Source organism: Pteropus vampyrus, unplaced genomic scaffold (assembly GCF_000151845.1).
Source record: "Pteropus vampyrus isolate Shadow unplaced genomic scaffold, Pvam_2.0 Scaffold17, whole genome shotgun sequence".
NCBI lineage: Eukaryota > Metazoa > Chordata > Mammalia > Chiroptera > Pteropodidae > Pteropus > Pteropus vampyrus.
In genome coordinates, this window is record NW_011888798.1 from 9,803,051 (window position 1) to 9,827,234 (window position 24,184).

General features: G+C 32.3%; 2 protein-coding genes across 2 annotated transcripts in view; one reads left to right on the plus strand and one right to left on the minus strand.

Moving 5' to 3' along the window:
• The window catches only part of ZRANB3 (zinc finger RANBP2-type containing 3), a 262,163-nt gene extending 246,231 nt beyond the window's left edge, over window positions 1–15,932 (plus strand). The window contains exon 22 of the mRNA XM_023527492.1: window positions 15,879–15,932. Within this exon, the coding sequence (XP_023383260.1) occupies window positions 15,879–15,917 (39 nt within the window). The 3' untranslated portion in view covers window positions 15,918–15,932. The remainder of the gene's footprint in view (window positions 1–15,878) is intronic.
• The window catches only part of RAB3GAP1 (RAB3 GTPase activating protein catalytic subunit 1), an 89,100-nt gene that overhangs the window by 19,435 nt on the left and 45,481 nt on the right, over window positions 1–24,184 (minus strand). Inside the window, exons 9-17 of the mRNA XM_011354499.2 lie at window positions 21,586–21,667; window positions 17,800–17,868; window positions 16,409–16,482; window positions 14,043–14,135; window positions 13,413–13,582; window positions 11,565–11,654; window positions 10,523–10,695; window positions 9,287–9,341; window positions 8,687–9,058 (exon numbers count right to left, since the gene is read on the minus strand). Coding sequence (XP_011352801.1) covers window positions 8,687–9,058; window positions 9,287–9,341; window positions 10,523–10,695; window positions 11,565–11,654; window positions 13,413–13,582; window positions 14,043–14,135; window positions 16,409–16,482; window positions 17,800–17,868; window positions 21,586–21,667 — 1,178 coding nt within the window. The remainder of the gene's footprint in view (window positions 1–8,686; window positions 9,059–9,286; window positions 9,342–10,522; window positions 10,696–11,564; window positions 11,655–13,412; window positions 13,583–14,042; window positions 14,136–16,408; window positions 16,483–17,799; window positions 17,869–21,585; window positions 21,668–24,184) is intronic.

The following is a 24,184-nucleotide window of genomic DNA, read 5'->3' on the forward strand; positions in this document are numbered from 1 at the left end:
ATAGATAGATAGATAGATAGATAGATAGATAGATAGATAGATAGATAGATAGATAGATAGTAGCTAAGGCAAATCTAAAAGGATGATACAACTATAGAATCATTGAGTGACAAAAAACATTTCAAAACTTTCAAAGGGATTTAAGAAAGTTCCCCAAGAATTGATTCCATTAGATTTTATATTTGAAATATGAAGAACTTAACAATCCAGTGACTAATCAAAACAAAGCTTGCCTGCTGTTGTTAAAGGCAGAAAAACATTAACTTTTCTAATCCTAGATAATAGAATAAGACCTAGAAGAAGTAAGTGTTTAGAGCATCTTGTCAATAAATAGATTCCTTCTAGATTTCAGGAGCTTACTATAAAGCAGGATTTCTTAGCCTCAGGACTACTGACATTTTTAGACTAGATAATTCTTTTTCATGGGGCCTGTAGGGTGTTTAGCAGTATCATTGGCCTCTACCTACTAGATGCCAGTATTACCACTCCACCTCATGACAATCAAAAATGGTTCCAGACATTGCTAAATAGCCCTGGGGGGCAAAATCGCTCCCCAGTTGAGAACTAACACCTTAAAGATAAATAATTTTCACAACTGACTATAAGAAATAAAGTAGAAACATGGTAAAGCTGTGGCATTCAAAACACAGCAACCAACAAAAGAAAACATTTTCCTCGTTATCATCTTAATTGTTTAAATGAATAAACCTAATGTACTTTCAAACACTGCTGAAGAGAATATAGCATATAAACCTTCATGGAAAACAATCTGACAATCAATACATGGCACGATTTATGATTATGCTTTCTGACCGAATAATTCCACTTCTAGAAAAATCACTGTATTACTAATAACCATGAAAATCTGGAAAGAATTTGAATGTAATAACAGGGAAATGATTTGATACAGGAAAAATGGGAGGGAACTGCACTAAGTGATTATCTCTGAATTATAGAATTATGAGTTTTCATTTTCTTTTCTCTATGATGAACATGCATCACTTTTAAAGTCTCACATGGATACTCAGGGTTGAACAATAATTGGTAAGGCAGTATGACAATATTGTTAAGAACCTGGGCTCTAGAATCAAAATACCTGTGTCTGAATTCCAGGTCTACGACCTTAGGCAATCACTCAAGCATTCTGTGATTCACTGTAAAGAATAAATCTTGGCACATGCTCAATAAATGCTATCATTTAGAGACAAAATATTTAGGTTGTTATAAGCTATATACTCTACTTTCTCTATCATATCAAAATGCTTCATATTCAAAAATTGTATGAGTCTTCGATGAAGCAGTATACTCAAGTGCAGAGGCCTTCATTCTTTCTATTCAGGAGGAACTAGTTTTCATTGTCCTATACACCTGAAATCACAGCATGGGACGGAAGGAAGATATTGAAAGGATACTGACTACTCCCACCTGGAAATTTCAGGACAACTTTGTGTGAAGAACATGATCAAGAGAAATAAATATAAGCAACAAGTAGCATGAGGACCATACATTTTCATGTATACCATTTCCGAATATGCCCAAATCTTTCTCATAAACATGATCTCATGTGATCACTAAGAGGTGGTCAGGGCACTTTACAAGTGCTGAAATTGAGGTGCAGTTAGTGTCTTGCCCAAGATCATGTAGTGGCAAAATTACCAAGTGGCACACGTAAGAGAGAAATCAGGACACCGGTCTGATGATGGTGACTTTGAGAATTACTAGTTTTGTTCTAATCTACCAGCTAAGGACTTCTGATCTAACAGATTCTTCACAGGTATCTCTCCTAGCCCTGGAACTAAACTATTAGGTAAAATCTTTAAGCTTGAAATTATCAAAATGGTATTGGTTTTAACTGGGATAATTTTGAATACCATTTTATAAGCACAAATATAATTCAAATAAGATTAACTTTAAAGTAAGAAAGTAAAATGGACTAAAAATTTTCCCTGATTTACCTAAAGGTAAGACATAAAAATTTCGTAATGAAGTATATACATGTTGAGCGAAAAACAACTTTAAATTATTTTAGATTTAGATTATAAATTCGAATGTGGAAACTGAAGCATTTGAAATAAATGAGGAGGGCATAGCCCTTTGAAGAAAAATAAAGCTTGAGCTTCCAGAATAACTTTTTGAACTCTTTATTAACCCAATCAAATCAAGACAATCTACAACTAGATCCTTAAAAATTAGGGAGTAGTTAGTAATATGATGTGATTCAATCCTGAACAATTCAGAGTACTACAAAGGATTACTGGCTTTAAAGTACATAATACTGGTTTACTAAACAAATAGGTAAGGTTTTAAAACTAGAGATACATTAGAACAAGATAAAAATACTTTCATTTTATTCTTCTTGTCAATCACCCATGACAATTTAACTTTTTAACAGCTTTTTTGAACTATAATCAACACACAATAATTTAAAGAGTACATATACTAAGTACGCACCCATGGAACAATTACCACAATCAGAGTGCTGAATATATCCATTGCCCCCAACAGTTTCCTTATGCCCATTTTTGGAACGTCCATCAAAAAGTGAATTGAAAAATGATCTGCGATATATCCAGGCAATGGAACATTACTAAGCAGTAAAACTGAATGAACTATTATTGATACACACAACAATGCATGAATCTCAAAATAATTATGCTGAAAAAATTACCACACCAAAAAAAACCATACTGTAGATACATAAAATTTACATAAAATTCTAGAAAATGCAAACTAACCTTTCTTTAGAGAGAGAGAAAAAAAGAAGGCTCAAGATACATAGCTTTTATCAGCAATACTGTTAATAAGTGGTGGTGCTAGGATATAAATCTAGTTCTACCAGATCTCAAAACCCAGGTCTATACCACAAGACCTCAACACCAACTGCATGCTTCACAGCAATAAAAAACCAAAAAAACAAAACAAAAAAAAAACATACACTTGGTTTTTAGCATTGCAATATTCTGTCCTAATACTAAAATTTAGTGATGAAATATCTAAAATATAATTTGCTTTTTAAAGAATATAATGAAGAAAAAAGCATAAAGCCTGTCAAATAAAAAAAAAAATAATGTCATAAATGATAGCCAGTTGGCAAAGAAACAATATAAGCATGGATAATAAAATTAACAGAATTCATGTTTAAAATTACCAAGCAAACATCCCAACATCCCACTGTACAATCATTACAATTCCTCAACCCATTTCAGAACATAAAAACCCGTTACAGAAACATTTAAGTAAATCCTTGCATCCTGAGAAGCATTACTAGTCACTTATGTCTTATATAAGATAAAGTCCTCCGAGAAATAATAGCTAAAAAACTGAGTGCTTATTTTGCACTAGACACTGTTACTTATAACGTCTGATTTAATTTAAAACTCATAATTATTTTATGAGTACATCAATATGCAAGAAAAGCATTTGATAAAATACAATACCTGTTCATAATATAAACTCTCAGACTAGAAATAGAATTTCCTTAATATGATAAATGATATCTATGCCAGACACCTTCTGAGATTTGGAACATGAGAAGGATGTCCACTAATCAACACTGTATCAGCAATCCCAGCCAGTGCAATAAAGCATGAAAAAGAATTAAAAAGTATAAAGGTTTGAAAATCAAAATTCGAACTGTTTATACTAATAGATTAACATGACATGTACATAGAAAAACCCAAATAATCTACAAACTACTAGAAATAATAAGTGAATGTAGTAAGATTGCTTGATCCAAGGTCAATATATAAAAAGCAACTGTTTCTACATAGCAGAAGAAAAACTTTTTAAATTTAAAAATATCATAATCTTTACAAAATTACAAAGACTTTAAAAAATCTAATGAAAAATATGCAAAACATCTACATTAAAAAGTATAAAACACAGATGAAGGAAAGTAAAAGAAATCTTAAATAAAATGAAAGGTATTTCATGGTCATGGGACTCAATATTGTTAAGATTTCAATTCTCTCTAAATTGATTTATAAATTCAATGCAATATGAATTAAAATCCCAGGATTATTCTCTTTGTAGAAACAGACAAGCTGATTTTCAAATTTACATAAAAATGCAAAGGATAGCCAAGATAATCTTGAAGAATAGAAGATTTACACTTATTAACAGATAAAGACTTATGATAAAGCTATAGTAATTAAGTATAGTGCATTATTGGCACAAGGCTAGACAAAGAGACTGACAGAATAAACAGCCCAGAAACAGACCAAAACACACATAATATGATTCATAACAAAAACATCACTGCCACTCTGTGAAAAAAAGCAGGTCTTTTGAATAATGGTGAATGACAATTGCATATCCTTACAGAAAAATGAGAATCTTAACCTCTTCCTCGTACAAAATGCGGCCAATGTGAGGTGAATCATAAATATAAATAAGATAGTTAAAACAATAAAGTTTCCATAAAAAAATGTAAGAGATTATCTCTAGGACATCGGGGTAGTTAAAATTTTATTAAATGGGAGACAAAAGCACTAACCACAGAAGAAAAACATCATTAGATAGGACTTTATTAAAATTAAGCATACCTGTTTGACTAAAGACATTATTAAGAAAGTGAATAAGCAAACGCAGAATAGGAGAAATTATTTTGTAATACATATATGACTAAGGACTCTTATCTAGAATCCAGAAGAATTCCTATCAAGCAATAAGAAAAAAAGACAACTAACTTTTTAAAAATAGGCAAAGGTCTTGAAAAGGCACTTCGCCAAGAAGATATCTAAATGGGCAATAAATACATGAAAATCGGTTCAGTATCATTATTCATCAGAGAAATGTAAGGACATGAATTACTACTATATACCCAACAGAAAACAAAAATTTTAATGAATGAAATAATCACATGTGCAGAGAAGAGTTAACATAGTCTGAGCCAGCCTCAGACTGCTATCTTCAGAAGGCCTGTTTGCAAAGCTGGCCCTTGGCCGGCATCTGGGAACCTGAATTTTGGCAGGGTCCCCAACCTACTCAGAACTGATTAAAATGGCTCACTGTGCCTAAACTATTTGTGCAAACGATATAGTTTATACTGAAGACCTGCTGTCCTTTCGGGAGTCTGGAATTTTGGTACGTGCTAGACGGAGGATGTCAGTGTGACCAGCCCCCAATAAAAAACCTGAGCACTTGGTAGACATTTTACATGCTGTCACAATTTGTTGTTGAAGGAATTAAGTGCATCCTGTGTGACTGACTACATTGGGAGGAGACTCTTAGAAGCTTGTGCTTAATATTCTCTGAACTTTGTCCCATGTGCCATTTCCTTTCGCTGATTTTGCTTTGTTTCCTTTTGTTGTAATAAATTATAGCCATGAGCATGACTATATGTCAAGTCCTGTGAGTCCTCCTAGCAAATCAAACCTAAGAGTGGTGTTGGAGTTCCCTGACACACCAAATGTCAGAGATTATGTTGAATAAACTAAAACGATTATACATTGTTAGAAGGAATGTAAATTAGTTCAAATACTCTGGGAGACTGTTTAGCAATATCTGCTAAAGGTAAAACATATTTCTACCATGTAACTCAATAATTCCACTCTTACAAATATATTCAAAAGAAAATAAGTGCCTATGTTCACCTAAAAACACTTATAAGAATGTTTGTGGGTTTTTTTTTTTTTAATACTGTGTTTTTATTATTGAATAGTGTGTTTTTATTATGGGTTAGAATTAAGTAAAACCAGACTTTTTAAAAATAATTCAATGAGCTTTTTTCAATTATAGTTGAAAAAAATTACAATAATATATTAGTTTTATAATATATTGTAATTTTCAATTACAATAATATATTAGTTTCAGTTGTATGGCATAGAGATTAGAGATCTATATAATTCACAAGGTAATCACCCCACTAAACCTAGTACCACTCTTCCCCTTACATATTATTACAACATTGTTAACTATTTTCCCTATGCTACACTCTATATCTCCATGTCTATTTTATAACTATCCATTTGTACTTCTTAATCCTTTTGCCTTTTTTCACCGTGCCCTCCAATTTCCCTCCCATCTAGTAGCCCTCAAAATATCTATGAGCCCTCTGTATCTATGAGTTTGTTTCCATTTTTGTTGTTGTTATTTTGTTCTTTAGATTCCACATATTCCACATGTATGTGAAATCTGTCTTTATCTGACTTCAATCATCACAATACCTTCTAGGTCCATCAAGGCAGTAGCTTTTTCCATCCCCTTCCTTTTAGTCTGTGTGTGTCTTTTAATCCGAAGTGAGTCTCTTGTAGGCAGCATATGTAGGGATCTTGTTTTCTTACCCATTCGGCCACTCTATCTTTTGGTTGGAGCACTTAATTCTTTTCCATTTAAGGTACTTGTTGATAGAAATGTAGTTATTACCATTCTTTATTCATGTTTTTGGTACGTGTTTTTTCTTAAAGAAGTCCCTCCAACATTTCCTGAAATACTGGCTTGGTGTTGATAAATTCCTTTAGCTTATTTTGTCTGGAAAGCTCTTTATTGGTCCTTCAACTCTAAACGATAACTTTGCTGGATAAAGAATTCTTGGTTGTAGATCCTAGGTTTTCATCACTTTGAATATTTTGTGCCGAGCTCTTCTGTCCTTCAAAGTTTCTTTTGAGTAATCAACTGCCAGTCTTATTATGGGTGGCTCCCTTGTAGCTAACTAACTGCTTTTCTCTTGCTGCTTTTAAGATTCTCTTTGCATTTAACCTTTGGCATTTTAATTATGATGTGTCTTGGTGTGGGCCTCTTTGGGTTCCTCTTTCTTGGGACTCTCTGAGCTTCCTGGGGTTGTATGTCTATTTCCTTCACCAGGTGAGAGAAGTTTTCCATCATTATTTATTCAAATAGCTTTCTACTTCTTGTTCTTCCTTTCCTCCTTCAAGTACCCCTCTTACACAGATGTTTTCCACTTAATTTTGTCCCAAAGACTCCTTAAATAATTATTATGGTCTTGGCTTCTTTATTCTTGCCATTCTGATTGGGTGGCTTTGGCTTGCCCATCCTCTATATTGGTGATTAGATTCTCTTCTACATTTACTCTGTTAACTCAGTGTCCCCCTGTAAGTCCCTTTTACCCTGCTAAACAGCAGACCCAGTGCTGGTGCTCAGTGTGAGCAAGTGTGTCACCGCGAAAGTCCAGTCACGGACATGGCCCCTTTAAGAGGCATCTGCAGCTGCTGGCTGCAGCTGCCGTAGCCTCTGTCCCACTCAGCTGCTCGGGACCAGGACCAGGAAGCCTCACATCCTTGCCCCCTCCTACCTTCTACTGTTACAGGTTGATATCTTATTTCTCTCTCTAGTTGTAGGGCTTCTGTTCATCTAGATCCCAGGCAATTCTGCTTGCTGTTTGCTCTGTGTTTCCGTCACCACTTTGATGTGGTAGCAAGAGGAGATGAACAAAGACTCTATCATCTATACCATTTTTTAGGTGCCTCTAAATGTTCACTTTTTATAATAGCTCAAACTATAAACCACTCAAATTCCACCAACAGGTGAATAGATAACCAAATTGTGGTGTATTTATATAATACAATACTACAAAGTAATAAAACATGCATATATACTAAAACATGTGACAACATGGATGAATTTCACAGATGGTAGTTAAATTTTAAAAAGCTCAACACAGGAGTATAAAATGTATGATTCCATTTATATGCAAAAGAGTGATAAGCAACGTATAATATATTTACGAGGTTCAAAAACTAACAAAATTAACCTATAGCGGTAGAAGTTAGAAAAAGAATTACCTAGACGGGGATACTGGGCTATGCTACCTAATACATCTATCTATTAAAACTTAAATAAAATTAAAAAATAATTCAGTTCCATAGGTGCATTGGCCACATTTCAAGCAATCAGTAGCCACATATGGATAATGGCTATAGTATTGAACAGCAAAGAGAAAATGTATGCTTTCATCGTCACAGAAAATTCTATTCATCAGTAGTACAGTTCTAGCATGATGGGAATTTTCTATATCTTGATCTGGGTGGTAGTTTCAAGGGTTTTTAAATTTAAAAAAGTTCACCAAGTTGTACACTTAAGAGTTATATACCTTGTATATTGATTTATCACTCAATAAGTTAATAAGTACATATCTGTTAAATGACTAGGAGAAAACATACAATATATGTAACAGAAGATTTACGTCTAACTCATAAATCAATAAGAAAAGGACAGTAACCTAAAAGAAAAATGGCAGGCAATTCATAGGAACGGATGGCCAATAAACATATTAAAAGATGTTTAGGTTTATTAAAAATCAGGGAAATACGACCTAAAACACTGAGATACTTTTGCCCATCATACTGGCAAAAATTTATGTGACTGGAAATGTCATTTATAAAAATTAAATAAAATATTAATATTAAGTACCATAAGTACAAGAACCTTACCATCTAATTTGCTACTAAATTCCCAAGGTCTAGAACAGTGGTTGGCATACATTAGGCTTTCAATGTAATTTCATGAAAGAAAAGGAGTGAGAAAGAAACATTGGGGAGGAAATAGTATTCCCTTACTCTTTATTCACCATCGACGAGAGTATAAAATAGGTGAAGCCTTTTTGAAGATGAATTTTATAGCTTATCATTTATCTAACAATCATCCCAAAGCAATCATCTATTAGAATAAAGTTATATAAACAACAAATTTTTTAAATTAAAACTTAAAGTGTCAGCCCATGTCCTACCTGGGTTACTGGAATGTAGAGAGGTTCTCCATTATGCAGTAGTGTAAGTTTTCCATGCTGATGAAGTCGTCCTTCTGGCTTTAAATTTGCCATTTCCTTAAGTCCTCCTTTCTTGCCACTCTCTTGTCCATTTGCTTTAAGTTCTTCAGTATCACTCAGACATTCAAAAAATTCTTCTTCACTATCACTCCAAGAATCCCAAGATTTTCCTACTTCTCCTTTTTCCTTATCCGTATCTTTTAATTTATCTGGCCCCAGCTGATCTCCAGCTTTTCCAGCATCCCATGAATATGTATTAGTCACGTTATCTGAAGAACTTGTCTTTCTCCCCTCATCACGTGCCTTCTTTCTTTCGATACAACAATTTAACATCTCAAGAAAACAGAAATAACATTTATACTTGAATTACAGTAAAATAAAAATCTATCCACTGTCTGAATATTTTTCATTCTCTCCCCCCTTCCCTAGACCTTGTTGTGAATGACAGTGATTACTACAGCAGCACAAGAATAGCCTATAATCCATACTTAAATTTAGTATCAGAATAAGCTCCAAGTGAATGAAGAGCATATTTATATACTGTCATTGGAAAATCTTTACCTGTAGTTTCTGATGTAGTAAACAGCATCTTAGGTCTGGGGGTCCACTTGCTAATCTATCCAATGAAGTAGTGAGAAAAGAAAGATAAGTTTTAGTAAAACTGCTTCAGGTATGCATATTTTTATATTACCATAAATTTTTGCCATAATGATCAAAAATCAAAACTAGATTTATATAGGTAAGGTAACTGGATGGAGCAAATAAAAGATCAAAATTTATTTTATCCTCCTAATTCACAAATAACCAACAGCAAATATAATAGATATTTCAAAATATAATAGTAAACTAGTGATTAACTCCCAAACTAATAGAAACTTAAAGTGAAAAAAAGTCTTTAAATCCACCTAGGAAGTAGCTAGCATACAGTATTTCACACCATACTAAATAGATAAGACTATGCATTCAGTTCTCAATCATTATAGTGGCTTCTTAATATAAAAACCATCACTCTCCACCTCTCTTTTGCCAAGGGGAGCCTGGACTGCCACTAATTCTAAACCATTAAGTTCCCAGGAATCACCAAAGAGAGGATCTAGCTATGCAGAGACTGGCAAATGACATAAGAGTAAACACTTTTGGATTGGTCATAATTTTATATTATTATTCTCCTCCCTTAGCAAGAGTAAATGATAGTAATCTATGCAACATCGACATTTATGCTAACTAAAACTCTCCTATTTGATTAAGTGAAATGTCAATATAAACTATACCAAAAAATTACACGTAAAGTATTATTTATTACCTGAAATTATGAACTCTGAAGATGTTTTCCCTTATTCAAACATATAAAGAACAAAATAAAAATGTAACTGCACACCTGGAAAAACTACTCTTAACATTTGGCTGTATTTCCTTCTGATTATTTTTCTATACGTATATATCAGCATTATTTAAAGCATTCAGTATATGCGATACTATATTCTACTTTACAAATATTATGATCATTTTCAATGTTATAAGAGATTCTTGGGAAAGAAAACTTGTAATGAATCCATAATTTTCCATTGCAGAGATACATCATGATTTATCTAACCATTCTTTTATGTTTGATACTTGGGTTATTTCACCTTTTTTTCCCCTATTATAAATTTGCTGCAATGAACACCTCTGAACATAAATCATGCCCAAAGTTTCTTACAATTTTCTTAAGGAAAAAAGGAGAATAAATGAGTCAAAAGTCAAATTCTGCCAACAAACAATAATCCTATCTGTACATCTGGAAATTGAAATTATTACCCTGGAATCAGAAAGTTGTTTTCCCATCTGAAACGCATTTCAAGAACAAATTCCTGCCAGAGGTGTGCCACTCCCTTCAATCCTCCATGGTAGAAATTGATCATACAAAGACACAAAGCCAATTTGTATGTTAAACTGTCAGATGGTGCAGATTTGAACTGATTGTAGAGATTCTAAATTTAGCAAAACAGAAACGAAGTAAAACTTGTTAACAACATATTTACATGAATAATCAAGAACTGTATGGGCGGAGATTTTAAAACTAAAATTAATCTATCCTACCAAAACTAGCTTTTATCAGATGTCTAATACGTTATGCCTTAATTGTTCTTAGGCAGTTCCATGTCTTCAAGATTTCTACAAGGGAATAAGAGTGAGGCTATAGTTTGGTGAGGCTAAAGTTATAGCTTTGAATTTCTTCTGTGGAATCATCAAAATGTATTCTAAATTTCATGTGCTGTTTTTAAAAATCTTTTAATTACAAATAGTACATACTTGTTGTCAAAACCAAACATTAACTCAGAATTATATAAACTAAAAATGTAAAGCCTTTGCTTTTTCTCCTCACTTCATAAAATCTACCTCCTAACAATAACTACTATAACAATTTGATATATCTCTACACCTGTCATTTAAACTCTCATTTCTCAATTTATCAAAGATCTGGATTAGGAAAATATAAAAATTTTACTTGATTTTAACTCACTCTCTATAGTTTGGAATACAGGGAAGAATCTTTTGCAAAACATAAATTTTATGTTTTCACGAAAAGACTAAAGTGAAAGAAATCCTACAACCATGCACAGTATATTTGTTATTTTTTTCATTGTTATCAGAAAAGTTCTTACTACTCAAAATAAGAATCTATGCCAATGTTCTATGCAGGTCATTATCTGGGTGGAGGCCATGATCTCCACTCAAGTTTTCCTACGATGATTTTAAAATAAAAAGATTCTTATGCTACTAAGCTAGAAATACAGCAAATCCCTAGAAAGTGAATGCATTTTAAGTAATGAACTCCAAATCAACTAAGTCAACTTACATATTCTTCACTCTCTGATGGAGGATTATTGTTGTCTGTCGAAGAAGTTCCATCTAATGGTTTTTCAGAAGCAGCATCAGGGAATAAGAACTTATGGAGAAGAAAGAAAATAACCACAATTTTGACCAAATTTCCTATTTTGTTGAATTTTTTACACTCATATAGGCACTATTTGACTTTTTAATGGTCTTCTGTTAAAACAGCGGAAATGTTATTGTACTGGCCAGCTAGTTCTACATTATCTCAAACATTTTAATATTTTTCTTTGAAAATAGTTTTAGTGAATAGCCAATTTTAGAAATCAGAAGCTGTTCTTAATTGTAACCACCTGGTACTGTGAACTAAACAATACACAACAAACCAAAATTTCTTCACTATGATTTCAGACTCATCCAAGATCATCGAAGTTTTTTTAAAAGTCTTAATATTATTAAAAAGACAAAGTTACAAGATTTTTTTTATACATCCACATATTCACATGAGGTTCAGTAGAGTTATATTATCCACAGGTTTTCACATATGAAAAACTAAAAGTATGATATTTAAGATGTGTAACGTTAAGAGATACCACTAGAAAGTGGGAAGAAGTCTCAACCTGTAATGACCAATGTTTCTTTTCCACATGGTCCCTATGTGGATCTGTGTGTTAAGTGGTTAAAAAAAAAAAAATCAGTGTATATGACTGAGCTATATAACTGGAATAAAAGCTCTAAGGATACATTCTTAAGAAGGAGCCTCCTCTATAGAAATTTATTTTCGGTCCTTTTATCACTGTTTCTTCCAAGTGCTTTGTGGTACTGCTGACTTGTAATTCCTTTTGTTGTATATACTTTGCCACATATTACAGACCATACTCAACAGATTTTTAGAAATAGAGGAATTACTATGTGCCAGCTCCCACTATGAGGCACATTTACAAACAATACCATATTCTCAAATCACTGTGTGAGCTGCCCATTTCTCACAGATATAGAAGCTGAAAATTAATCGGTTACGATTAATGGCAGGAATAAGATTAATATCAAGTTTCCAAATTCAGTAATCTTTTCACTGCACTACTCTTGAACGTTTTTCCCCAGACTGTCTTAAAGCACAAATTCCCAAAAGTATGATTAAAACAACAATTACAATAAGAATAGCTATCTGTCATTTATCAAAGGCCTATTAAATGCCAGACAGTATAACAGAAGGTCTTTTAATCCTCATAAAAATCTCACAAGGTTTCATCAGCCTCATTTATAGATGAGGAAACTGGCTTGTCAAAGTTACACAGCAAGTCAGGATTAAACCTTGGTGTATACAGTTCCCAGCCTTAGTCTGTCCCACCACACTATACCTTGGAGACACTCTGGCCCCTTCTAGTACTCATTATAATACATAAAGCTTTCTCTGGACTGTTGTGAAAGTTTTTAAAACTACAATTCTGACCATGTTGACCTTCTGCATAAAATGGTATTAAATTGCATGACCAAGTCCAGTGTTTCAGCATGGCAGGTTACCTACCTCTACAGCCTCTTCCCTGGCCACTCCCTGGGAACCACCATACAATCTACCGAGCTATTCAACATGCTCTCTCAGGCCTCTGTTATTCCTATACTTCTAAAGCCTTCTTCTCTTCAAGATGTAGCACAGGTGTCCCTCTTTATGAAGCCTCCCCTGATTTCCACCCCCCATACAGAAACAGATGCACTCCTCTGCTGTGTTCTCACAGCCCCTTTGCCAGATTTCTTACATGCAGCATGGTATTGTAACTGTTTACTTTCTTTCTTCCCATACATAGCAGAGACTGAATATTTAATGAATAAATGAGTATGCAAAGAGACATATAAAGACATTACACTTAGTTACCAAGAGTATAGTATTGAGGACTTCATTATTCAGTGGTGACTCTTCTACGCCTCTGTGTTTTCGTATTTTCTTCTTTGCAGTATGTACCATATTTGAAACTGATAATTTATGAATTGGGACCGGTGCTGGTTCTGTCAACTTTGACAAAGCATGAGTTATATCAGCAATTTCTATAAAAAGAACAAAAATGAATACAAATTATATCAGTAACCTTCACTAGTTAAAGTGACAAGTAAATTGGTAACTGCATGGAATATTTTAGTCACTCCTTTCACTAGTATTATATGTTTTCAGAATTACAAAATTTTAATACACATGTTCAGCTTTATATGCATGCATGATTGACAAAGGTATAACACAAATTATTTCTCCTCAGGGGGCTTCAAAAATAAAACTCTAAAACCCTGCTTTTCAAATATCTTACATTTTTGGTAGAAAAAGCTTACTAAATGCACTTAATGTTTTAAGTCAGGGCATAACCTGGAAAGAAATTATAGCTATCTAGTCCATTAACACTTGCTTCTCCAACTGGAGTCAAATAAGAAAACAGATGAATAGTTGCTGGAAAATGTGCCAAAGAAAAACAGTTAGACATCTGAAAGTAACTTTAAAAAGAAAAAAGTAGGTCACCTCTCCCTTCTTCTTCAAATGTGGATCGTCCAAGAATCTCATCGGTTGACTCCTTTCGACGGCAGATTTTAAAAAATTCAGTAACAAAATCACCTACAGAGAAAAAAATGTTACTTTTGACATATCACTGAAATAAATCTATCCTATAAATTAAAGTACGTGTCTTCTCACAAAAGCTATTAACTAAGATATGGTAGGGAAAAAAAAATTCAGTTTTTCTATCCAAGACAAAAATTATTCCTATTTCAAAAGCAGCCTTGCTCTTCCTTTCTCTCCAAGTCCCAGGATATTTTTTTTTCTTAGAATTCCTTCTAGAATTAAAGGAAAAATAATTGTACCTAATAATATTAAGCACTTGCTAAGTGCCTAAATACAACAAACAGCACCCTATTCTAATTAAGTTGTATAAATAACAAGAATATTACTCTTTCTTCTTGCCACCCTGCTAGAATTCTGAGTCCATTAAAAAAATAAAAATTAAAAAGAAATCTTAAAGATATGTTTCTAGAGGATTAAGGAATCATATAGGATGAAACTATTTCAGCTTTAGCTGCATTTTAATGGTATACTTTGTGTCATTATAAGAGAAGAGAAAGTTTTCATATCTTCTAAAGAGCTGCAATGAGATGTCTGCACAAAGAAATTAAAGCTTAACAAAAACAATCAGTCCAAAATTATTAGACAATACAATATACTGAGTACATCTAAGTTTTAGAATTCACTAATTCTGAAAAAACCTAGAACACTTTCTGGACTTCTTCAGAAAAGTAGGAAAATCCTCAAAATCTAGTCATATAAACTATATGACCACAGTTTATTATGTATGACTATATAATCCTATCATCTAGTCATATAAACATGTAAAGTCAAAGAGAATGGGTATGATCATGGAACAATAACGAGCATACTTTTAATTCTAAGTCCTTTGCAATTATCACGGATGTCTGTGGATAAGGAATAGTAAGGAACTAGAAAACAATTTAGTAAATTTAAATGAGAAAATATTTTTTGAACATTTACTATAAGATACACAATGTGTTAAATGTGATACACATATACACACACATACGATCTTATTTGATTCTCTCAATAATCCCATGAAGTATATACTATTACTGTCTCTATTTTATTGAGACTTGAAGAAATTACACAACTTGCTCAAACTGGTGGATCTAGGATTTGAAACAGGTATAACTCTAAAATTCTTGATATCAGCACTCTACTTTCTTCCAACACCCCAAGACAAATCCACCAATGTCAGGAATTTTATGTCATACATCTTTTTATTCACTATTATAGTTAACACAAAACGCAAGTGCCAATTAGCATCTGATGAATAGCATATAACAAATGATAGGGCCCAAGAAAATAAAGCTTTAAAGAAATGCATCTTACTGTCATCAATAAATATTCAGTAACTCCCTCCATCAGATGAATGGTAATATATTAGGTTAAATGGAATGAAGGTGGCGTGAAGGAACACAGAAATAGAGAATATTTTCATGTGTACCAAATATAGAAGAGAAAAAGATGGAAAGGCACATTGAGGAGATGGGTTCAGAAGACTTCATTAAAGAGATATATCTATAATAATGAGGAGTGAAAGATAATTCCAGATATAGGATACAATAACATTATCTGAATAGCAACTGTTATTTTGCACAGTATTTCTGTTTATGTTGTTTCACTTGAGTCTTCAAATAACCCTACGAGGTGTACAAGATTACACAGATCTCTTTTCCTCTAACAGAAAATAGGTTTACATATGGAATTAAACACTACAGAAGGGCTCTAACAGATTATAAAAATCAGTGTTCTTCCCATCATATACCACAGGCCCAGAAGGATAGCAAAAGGCAAAAGGGGCACCAATAATGAGAATGGAAGATGCAGATTGTGACACAGAAGAAAAAAAGGTAAAATAAGAGCATTTTAAGAATAAAACTCAGATCAGAGAATTATGAGGAGCAGATGATTAAAACTAAAAGATAAGAGAGAAATTGTTTTACTGCTAGTGCTATTCAAGAGTAACTAGAAGAATTCACTGCTGTTGGCAAAGACTTTTTTTTAATGATATTAACTGAGGAGGTCACAAATGTAAAACAATTAAAATAAAAAATACTACAGCTAAAACTTATTGGATTTCATTAACCAATGTTACCATAAAAAATAAATTTATTTTTTAAATAAATAAATAAATAGATAGATAGATAATTAATAAATAAATAAATAAATAAATAAATAAATAAATAAATAGAAATCACTTTTTTGAGAGATGAAATAAAGTATAAAGAATGCATTCGCTGTTTCTGATCTGGAAAACAGGCAGATTGGTGGTATTTTAGGAAAGGAAAATAATATCTTACCTAGCAAACACTGAGGATTATTGGCTTTTCGAACTCTAACAGACCAATGAGGAGCCTGAATAGGATCCAAATCGCTAAAATGCAAAACAATAAACATAACATCCTAATTATGATCATCTGCAAGACTTTATTAAAATGTAGTCAATGAAAATGTTATATAGAAGGACAAGCAATCCATTTTGCTTCCTTAAACTTATTTAGATGCATAGGGACATTTGGATAAGTTTTTAGAAATATTAAAATATTAAGAAATCAAAATTCTTGGACAAAAAGGGAAAAACAAAACATTCAAAATAGCACATCTAAAAATTATTAAACAGGTAATATACACTGATAATCTAATGAGAGAATTGCATTTTAAGAAGAAAAAAAGGAACAAGAAATAAGCAAGTATGCATAATCACCTGAAATAATGTTTTTTTACAGCAATATTAATAAAAAAACTACAAAAGTTTGCACAAGCTGAAAAGTGTCCTATTTTTTCAATTAAATAGATTAGCATGCATCCACTTAATGGAATACTATGCAGCAATTTAAAAAATAACAACGTGGATCTACATTTACTGGCACAAAAGATGTAAAATATTAAATGAATAAAGCAAATATATAAATTTAAATTTTAAAAATATATGCCCCCACATAAATATCTAATCTATTATACACCTGAAACTAATGATGTTATATGTCAATTATAACTCAATTTAAAAAAAAGGCTACACAGCAAAATACTAACTGGCTATTTTTAAAGTAATGGGATTGTAGGTAATCTTTACTTTCTTCTCTATACCCATCTAAATTACCTGATTAAGAAAGCTCATTTTACTTTTACCATCAGCAAATACATTTTAATTATGAAAAGAAAAGTGTCCTATTTCTCATTGTCCTGCATCGAGCATGAGATGGTACTAAAATTATGTTCCTCTTTTTCCACATTCTTCCTAGATAATGCTTGCTGTAATTTTCAAGTTGTTTCCACTGCATAGGAGTATATGACATAGATGTTTTGTTAGTTATGACATTTAATGAGCAAATATTATTCCCACATTCTGATGACAATCATCTCTTCAAAGCACTTCATGAAATACTTCTAACCAGGTAAGAAAGGTTCAAAAGAATAATGTACTTAGTCCCAAACTGCGTAGAGACATCTTTGCTACAACCAAGTAAGATTCAGATTATTCATTATCCCTGAGCTAAGGATCACATCCCCAAAGTCAGCACCTTAAAACACATTTATAATACATATTAATCAGTCTAAAAAGTGATCTTTAAAAACAGAAAAATCAACCAACCTTATCAGAAACTAAAGAAAAAGGAAAATCGCCAACCACTTAGTTAATTTATTCTACTGAAATGTTTAAATCTCAATGTACTGCTCTTAACATACTTACGAATAAACATCATTATCCACAATGATACCTTCAGTCAGGTGAGGCCATGTAGTTGCTAAATGGAGTTCACTAAAATAAACAAAACATAAAATACATCCCAAAGCTTTAAAACTATATATACGTATACATACATGCATACATACCCTCTGACTCAGCCATTCTACTTCTAGAAATGTATCCTAACAACCAGAAATATACACACCAAGTATGTTTTTAAAAGGTGTTATTTATAACACAATAAAAATGGAAACAACTAATTTAGCAAATGGTAGCTCATCCATATGAATTTAAATGTCTTGCATACATTAAAAAACCATGCTATACATAATAGCCCCAAAGTGTAAATAACCCAAATATCTATCAGCTGATAAATGGGTAAATAAAATGTGGTATTATCCATACAATGGCATATTATATAGCCATAAAAAGCAATGAAGTATTGATTCATGCTACAATATGGATAAACCTCAAAAATGTTATGCTAAGTGAAAGAAGCCAGAAGCAAAAGGCAACATATTGTATAATGCAGTTTATATGAAATATCCCAAACAGGCAAGTCCATAGAGACAGAAAGTAGAGTAGTATTTGCCCAGAGCTAGAGAGCCTGGGGAGTTTGGAGGAAATGATAGCTAAGAGGTGAGGCATTTCTTTTTGGGGTGATGCAAGTTTTATGGAATTAGATAGTGATAACGGTTACACAACTCTATAAATACTAGAAACCACTGAACTGTACACTTTTAAATGGTGAATTTTATGGTACATGAATTACATGTCAATTTTGAAAAAACGCTGACAAACTTTTTCTTAGAAAGACCAGAGAGTATACTTTAGGTTTCTGTGAGCAATGTAGTCTCTGTAATAGTCTTATCTTTTTCTTTTAAAATGCTTAACAATGTAAAACCCATTCTTACTTCATTGGCCACGTAAAAACAGGCTACTGGCCAGATCTGGTCCACAGGTCACAGTTTGCTGACCTCTTAATATAAATGAATAATAAGTTTCAAAAAGTTTTCATGCAAAATTATAAAGAAAACCACGAAAAATGTAGAGGATGACAACATACTGTGCAAAAAAGAAAAAAAAAAAAGTTAACATAGCAGGCCTAATATTTAGAAGGGATACTTGCAAGGCTGGCCCTTTGCTTGGCATCTGGGAATTTGGATTCCAGAAGGGTTCATACCATTCCCTGATTACAGTGGCTCACTGTGCCTAACCTACCTGTACAAATGATATGGTTTATGCTGAATATCTGCTTTTGATACATCCTAAGCAGAGCATGTCTCCGTGACCAGCCCAATAAACCCCAAGCACAAAACCTCTAATGAGCTTCCCAGGCAGACAGACAGTCAGTCACACGTGTTATCACAATTCATTGCTGGGAGAATTAAGTGTGTCCTCTGTGATTTTATTGGGAAAGGAAGATTGTTCTTAGTTTGCTCTGGACCTCACGCTATATGCCTTTTTCCTTTGCTGACTGTTGCATTATATCCTTTTGATGTAATAAATCATAACCATGAGCACAACTGCTGAGTGCCATGAGTCCTAACAAATCACTGAAACTGAAGGTGGTCTTGTAGACCCTGTTACACATGCATACAATAAACGTGGTACATATATACACCAAATTCATGCATAGGAAAAAATGTCTGGTAGCACATATATCAAGCTGTAATCAGTGATCACCTATGAGTATGGGATTATGAATTTAGTATATTTTTTTTCCGGTCTAGATTCTAAATCCGCTTCTTATGTTTGGAGAGTATAGAAGCCAAAAGAGCCCATTACTTTATTTCTCTGATCTTTGGTGGTACTCAATTAATTGGCAACTCCAGTCTGAGACTTTGAACCCACAAATTCAGTTTATAATTCACTGTGATAGCAGTACCAGCACTCCAGAAAAATGCAGTATAACCTCGGTAATGAACTAGACAATTAGCCACCCTTGGCTCAAGAATATTTTCCAAGTAAGGTCTTACAATAGTCCCAATTAAACCTTTAAGTCACCAAATACCTTTCTAATAAATTGATTTTTTGTGTGAATTAGTCCTAATTGACTACTACAGTTTACAACTAAAAAGCATGACTAATAAATATATTTTTGCTTTTTACATGATTTCTAAATTTTCTCTAAGCATGAATTATTAATTTTATAATACGACTAATTTTTAAAGTAAAAAAATTATCATAATGTTATTAGAGGACAAAGATGATTAGAGGTTTAAAACGATAAGTTCCTAAACAATTTTAGGCATTAATCTCAGATTCACTTTCTAAGCTTTCACAACAATGTCCTCTCCTCTCCATCTAATTATAGAACAATTTCTTTGACAAGGAGAGAAGACAATAAAAAAACCCTCTTCATTTTGTCTTCCACTGCCAAAAATTCCTTTTCAAAAGCATAGTGCCCACATTTGCTAATTGCCAAATGATTTAAATGGTCTACCATATGCACCATCTAACCCCAATTTATTTTTGCATTCTTCTTCAATCACTTATTTCTGTTGACAAATCATATTTAGAATTAGGAAGAAATATTTAAAGACCAATTCCTTCAAATTTCTACTCTAGGTCAATTTTATTCTCTCCCCCTAAAATTTTCTCTAAGCAAAATTCAAATGAATAAATCAGGTGGAGGGCCATAAATCTATCCGTAAGTTACCCTATACCATTTCCTCCTTGCTCACTATAATCTAGCCACGTTTGCTGCCTTCTATTTCCTTCAATAAACTAGCCAAACTTCTGCATCAAGGCCCTTTGGACAGGCTCTTCCTTCCACCTGGAATGGTGGATCTCTCTTTATCTGGATAAGTCCTCCCCTAATTGAGACTCTGGTTAAATATTACTTCTTTTGAGAACACTTCCCTGATAGCATCTCAATCTAAACTAGTTCCTCGTTTTATTGTCATTATATCCTGTACTTTTCCTTCAAATTATCCCACAACTTATATGATTATTTAGATGATTATTTCGAGCCCATTACCTTCAAGTAGACTATAAATGCCAAGAAGGCAGAAACTATCTGATTTATTTACTTCTGTTATCTTCCTGATTTAGCATACTGCCTGTCACATGTAATAAATAAATATCAAATACAAAAGATGCTCACTTTATCTTCTCTTAAGTAATTTTAAATTAAAAGTACTATTATTTCTACCTCTATGTGAGAGTATTAAGAATGTATGTATGTATCTGTATACATTTTTTAATTAACCAAATAATTTAACTCAACAAATAAGATAGTTTTTTACGTCAGCACTGTTTATATTTCCAAATATTTTGCTATTGGTGATCAAATTTTCCAAGCCCTACATTTTCTTGTGAAACAACTTTTTCCTAAAGTTCAGCAGCTCTTCTAGAAAAGCAAGTGGATAACCTAAGAGGTCACCTCTACATCTCTTACTTAAGTCTTAATTTGTACATTTAAAAAAAGTAGTTAGGAAAAATGTAAACACATGTTAATTCTGGGTGATGAATAAATGAAAGTTTGTCATATATAACATTTTCTGTGTTTTCAACATTCGAAATGTTTCTGAAAAAGTAGACCAAAAATCACTTCTATAAAGAATAATCAATAAATGACATTATATATGTTTTTTGTATTATTTTAAAGCCTCTTTTATTTCCTAAGTTACAGAAGAAAAAAAAGATTGCCATATTGTTAGTTATAGGTCTGTTTCCAGTATTAGATTCATTTCAGGAAGCTACAGTATTATAAAGCACAGTAAAATCAATATCAATATAATTCTACAAGTCCCATAATTCAAATGATAGAGTTGAAATTCTCACCTAATAGGATCTTCACAGGCACCAAATGGTAACTTGCCAAACTCCAGGCCTCCAACTTCTCCTCCTACAAGGGCATCTATATCTAAGCAAAAAAAATATTTTTTCATTATTTAGCAAAAAACAGAGCAGTAAAAATTAGTTAGGTTGGCCCTCTGGGAGAGTATAGATTTAAAAGTGCCTACATCAAGAACACAAATAGCAAGTTGGAGAGCAAGAAGTCAGGTTTTAAAGACATCCTCCAAGAAAATTATAGTGAAAGGACACAATTCTTATTTATCCAGTGTTTCATTCAAGCCATACATTCCAACTTTAACTTTCTTAAAATATTCCTTAAATATTACTGAAGAGGATAATTTTTCTGTAAAATTCTTTTGCATTTTCTAAAAATGTGATTAACATCATATAAAAGATTACCTAAATATTAAAAAATTTAATGACCAACCTACATTTGTCAGTTTTGCTGTCAACTTCTGAATAGAAAATGTCATTATTAATAAAATTATATTTCAGTTGATAGTACACAGAAATCTTTACCGTCCACCATAGAATTTCCTTTCCATTATGAACACTATCTGAGATTAGAGGAGAATTTAGAGGGTTGAAAAATAATAAACACTACTAAAAGACATCAAAAAGAATTTATTTCTCTTTGAAATAATACAGATGGTTGTTTTTAATTATTAATACTACACTGGAAATTCCTAAAATTAAAGTCTATTGTTGAGTTATGAACACTCCCCAGACTTGCTAAAATCATGTTTGACAATTATCTACACCCTAAATTATTAAAAGTAGTAAATATATATGGCTCAATTACTTGATCCAGTAAATTTTCTCAAGTCAATTCATTCCATTTTTCCAACTAAAGAATGCTTACAATAATAAATATCACAACAACTAGCTTTATTACAAGATGTCAATTTTTAAGAGCTTCAAAATTTATAAGAAGTACATTTTGTAAATAAAAAATTATTACTAGACTATAACTATACAAAAGGTTTAACTGAATTAAAAGTTGAGAAGTAACACTGTGAAATGAAAGGATCACGGGATTTAGAGTCTGACCAGATCTGAATGTGTATTTTATCACTTGGTGACCACATGGCCTTGGTCCAGTTATTTATGTTCTTTAAGATATTTATGTTCCCTATCAAGATAATAATACTTTTCTCATAGTTAAATGAGAATTACATGAAATAATAAGAAAATACAAAGCACAGTGTCTGGCCCATATTACATGTTCAATTCCTCCTCTCCCTTTATTAAAATATTAAAGATTTAAATGGCCTTTGATTTGCTAAGTCAATATTTTTTGTCTTCATTAAAAAAAATTTGGCAATAAAACATTAACAAAGGCCTTACTGGCAATCAGAATTATAATGCTAAGATTATGGCTCTTGGGCTTCTTCTTAGATCATCGACAGACTGTACAATCTTGGGTAATCTTTAAAATTGACTAATAATAGAGCAGCCTTTGAAAAAAGGAAAAAGAGGGTAGGAATTTAAACTTTTAACTAGAAGCCAACTACAAATTGTCTAGTGGGGATTGCTGTCTGGGAACTAAAATTACCAAAATAAATATTTGAGTCTTTCTTCTAATATAAATGTCAGCTTAGCTTTTACTTCCCTGTACTGTAGTTTATTTGCAGTTTTTACTACACATTAGCTTCATATTATCCAGTGGTACATAAAATAGAACGGTAGTAGAATATATAACCACCAAAAGCTAAGCATGTATTATATTAATTTTAATATCATCCCAAGACTACCGATTATTTTCAATCCCATAAATAATCAACTGATTGGAATAAAAATAAACAGTAAAGAATATTATTTTATTCTTATTTATTTCTTTTTGAGGGAGGTAGACTGAAGATTTTTTCAGGCTAGGAAAATCCTTGTAATTATTTATAAGTTTGTACTAAATATCTTATTAGATGTACTTAAATATAAGTACACTTAATGTGTTAAGAGAAACACCCAGGAACTAAAACTTTAATTAGGCTACATGTCCATTTGGCTGAGCTTTTCTATAACTGACGTGACAGCTTGTTTACATTTGTGTCCCTGGCACAGTCTGGCCTATTATAGGCTAATAATTAATGATTGTTGAATGAATTATTATATCAATGGCTAAGCAAATAAACTGATTTTAATTACATTTTTATCAAATGCAAGTTAAATATTCTATAGCTCTTTCCGTGATAAATATATGTATATATACACATTTTTTTCTTTTCTGCTTTCCTTATTTAGTATTCTTCTTCAAACTCTAAAAGGTTCTCTGCATGTCCATCCTCAGCTTATGAGGGTGGCTTCTCTATATTCCAAAATAGCCATTTCAATCATTCGCTACATACTAATTTGCAGCACATGATGTTCCGCAGCAGAGATCAGATGCTTTATAAATAATATTAGCTTTCGAAGACAGATTGTCAAATACGGAGTAATACCATCTCTAGAACAACCTACAGAGCTTTTTAAAAAGAAAAAAAATGATAAAGGCAATGAAATCAGCAATATTACATTTACGATGAGTTATAAATATTTCAAATTTAACACACTTGAAACACAGTTAATTTTACTTTCTGAATATATA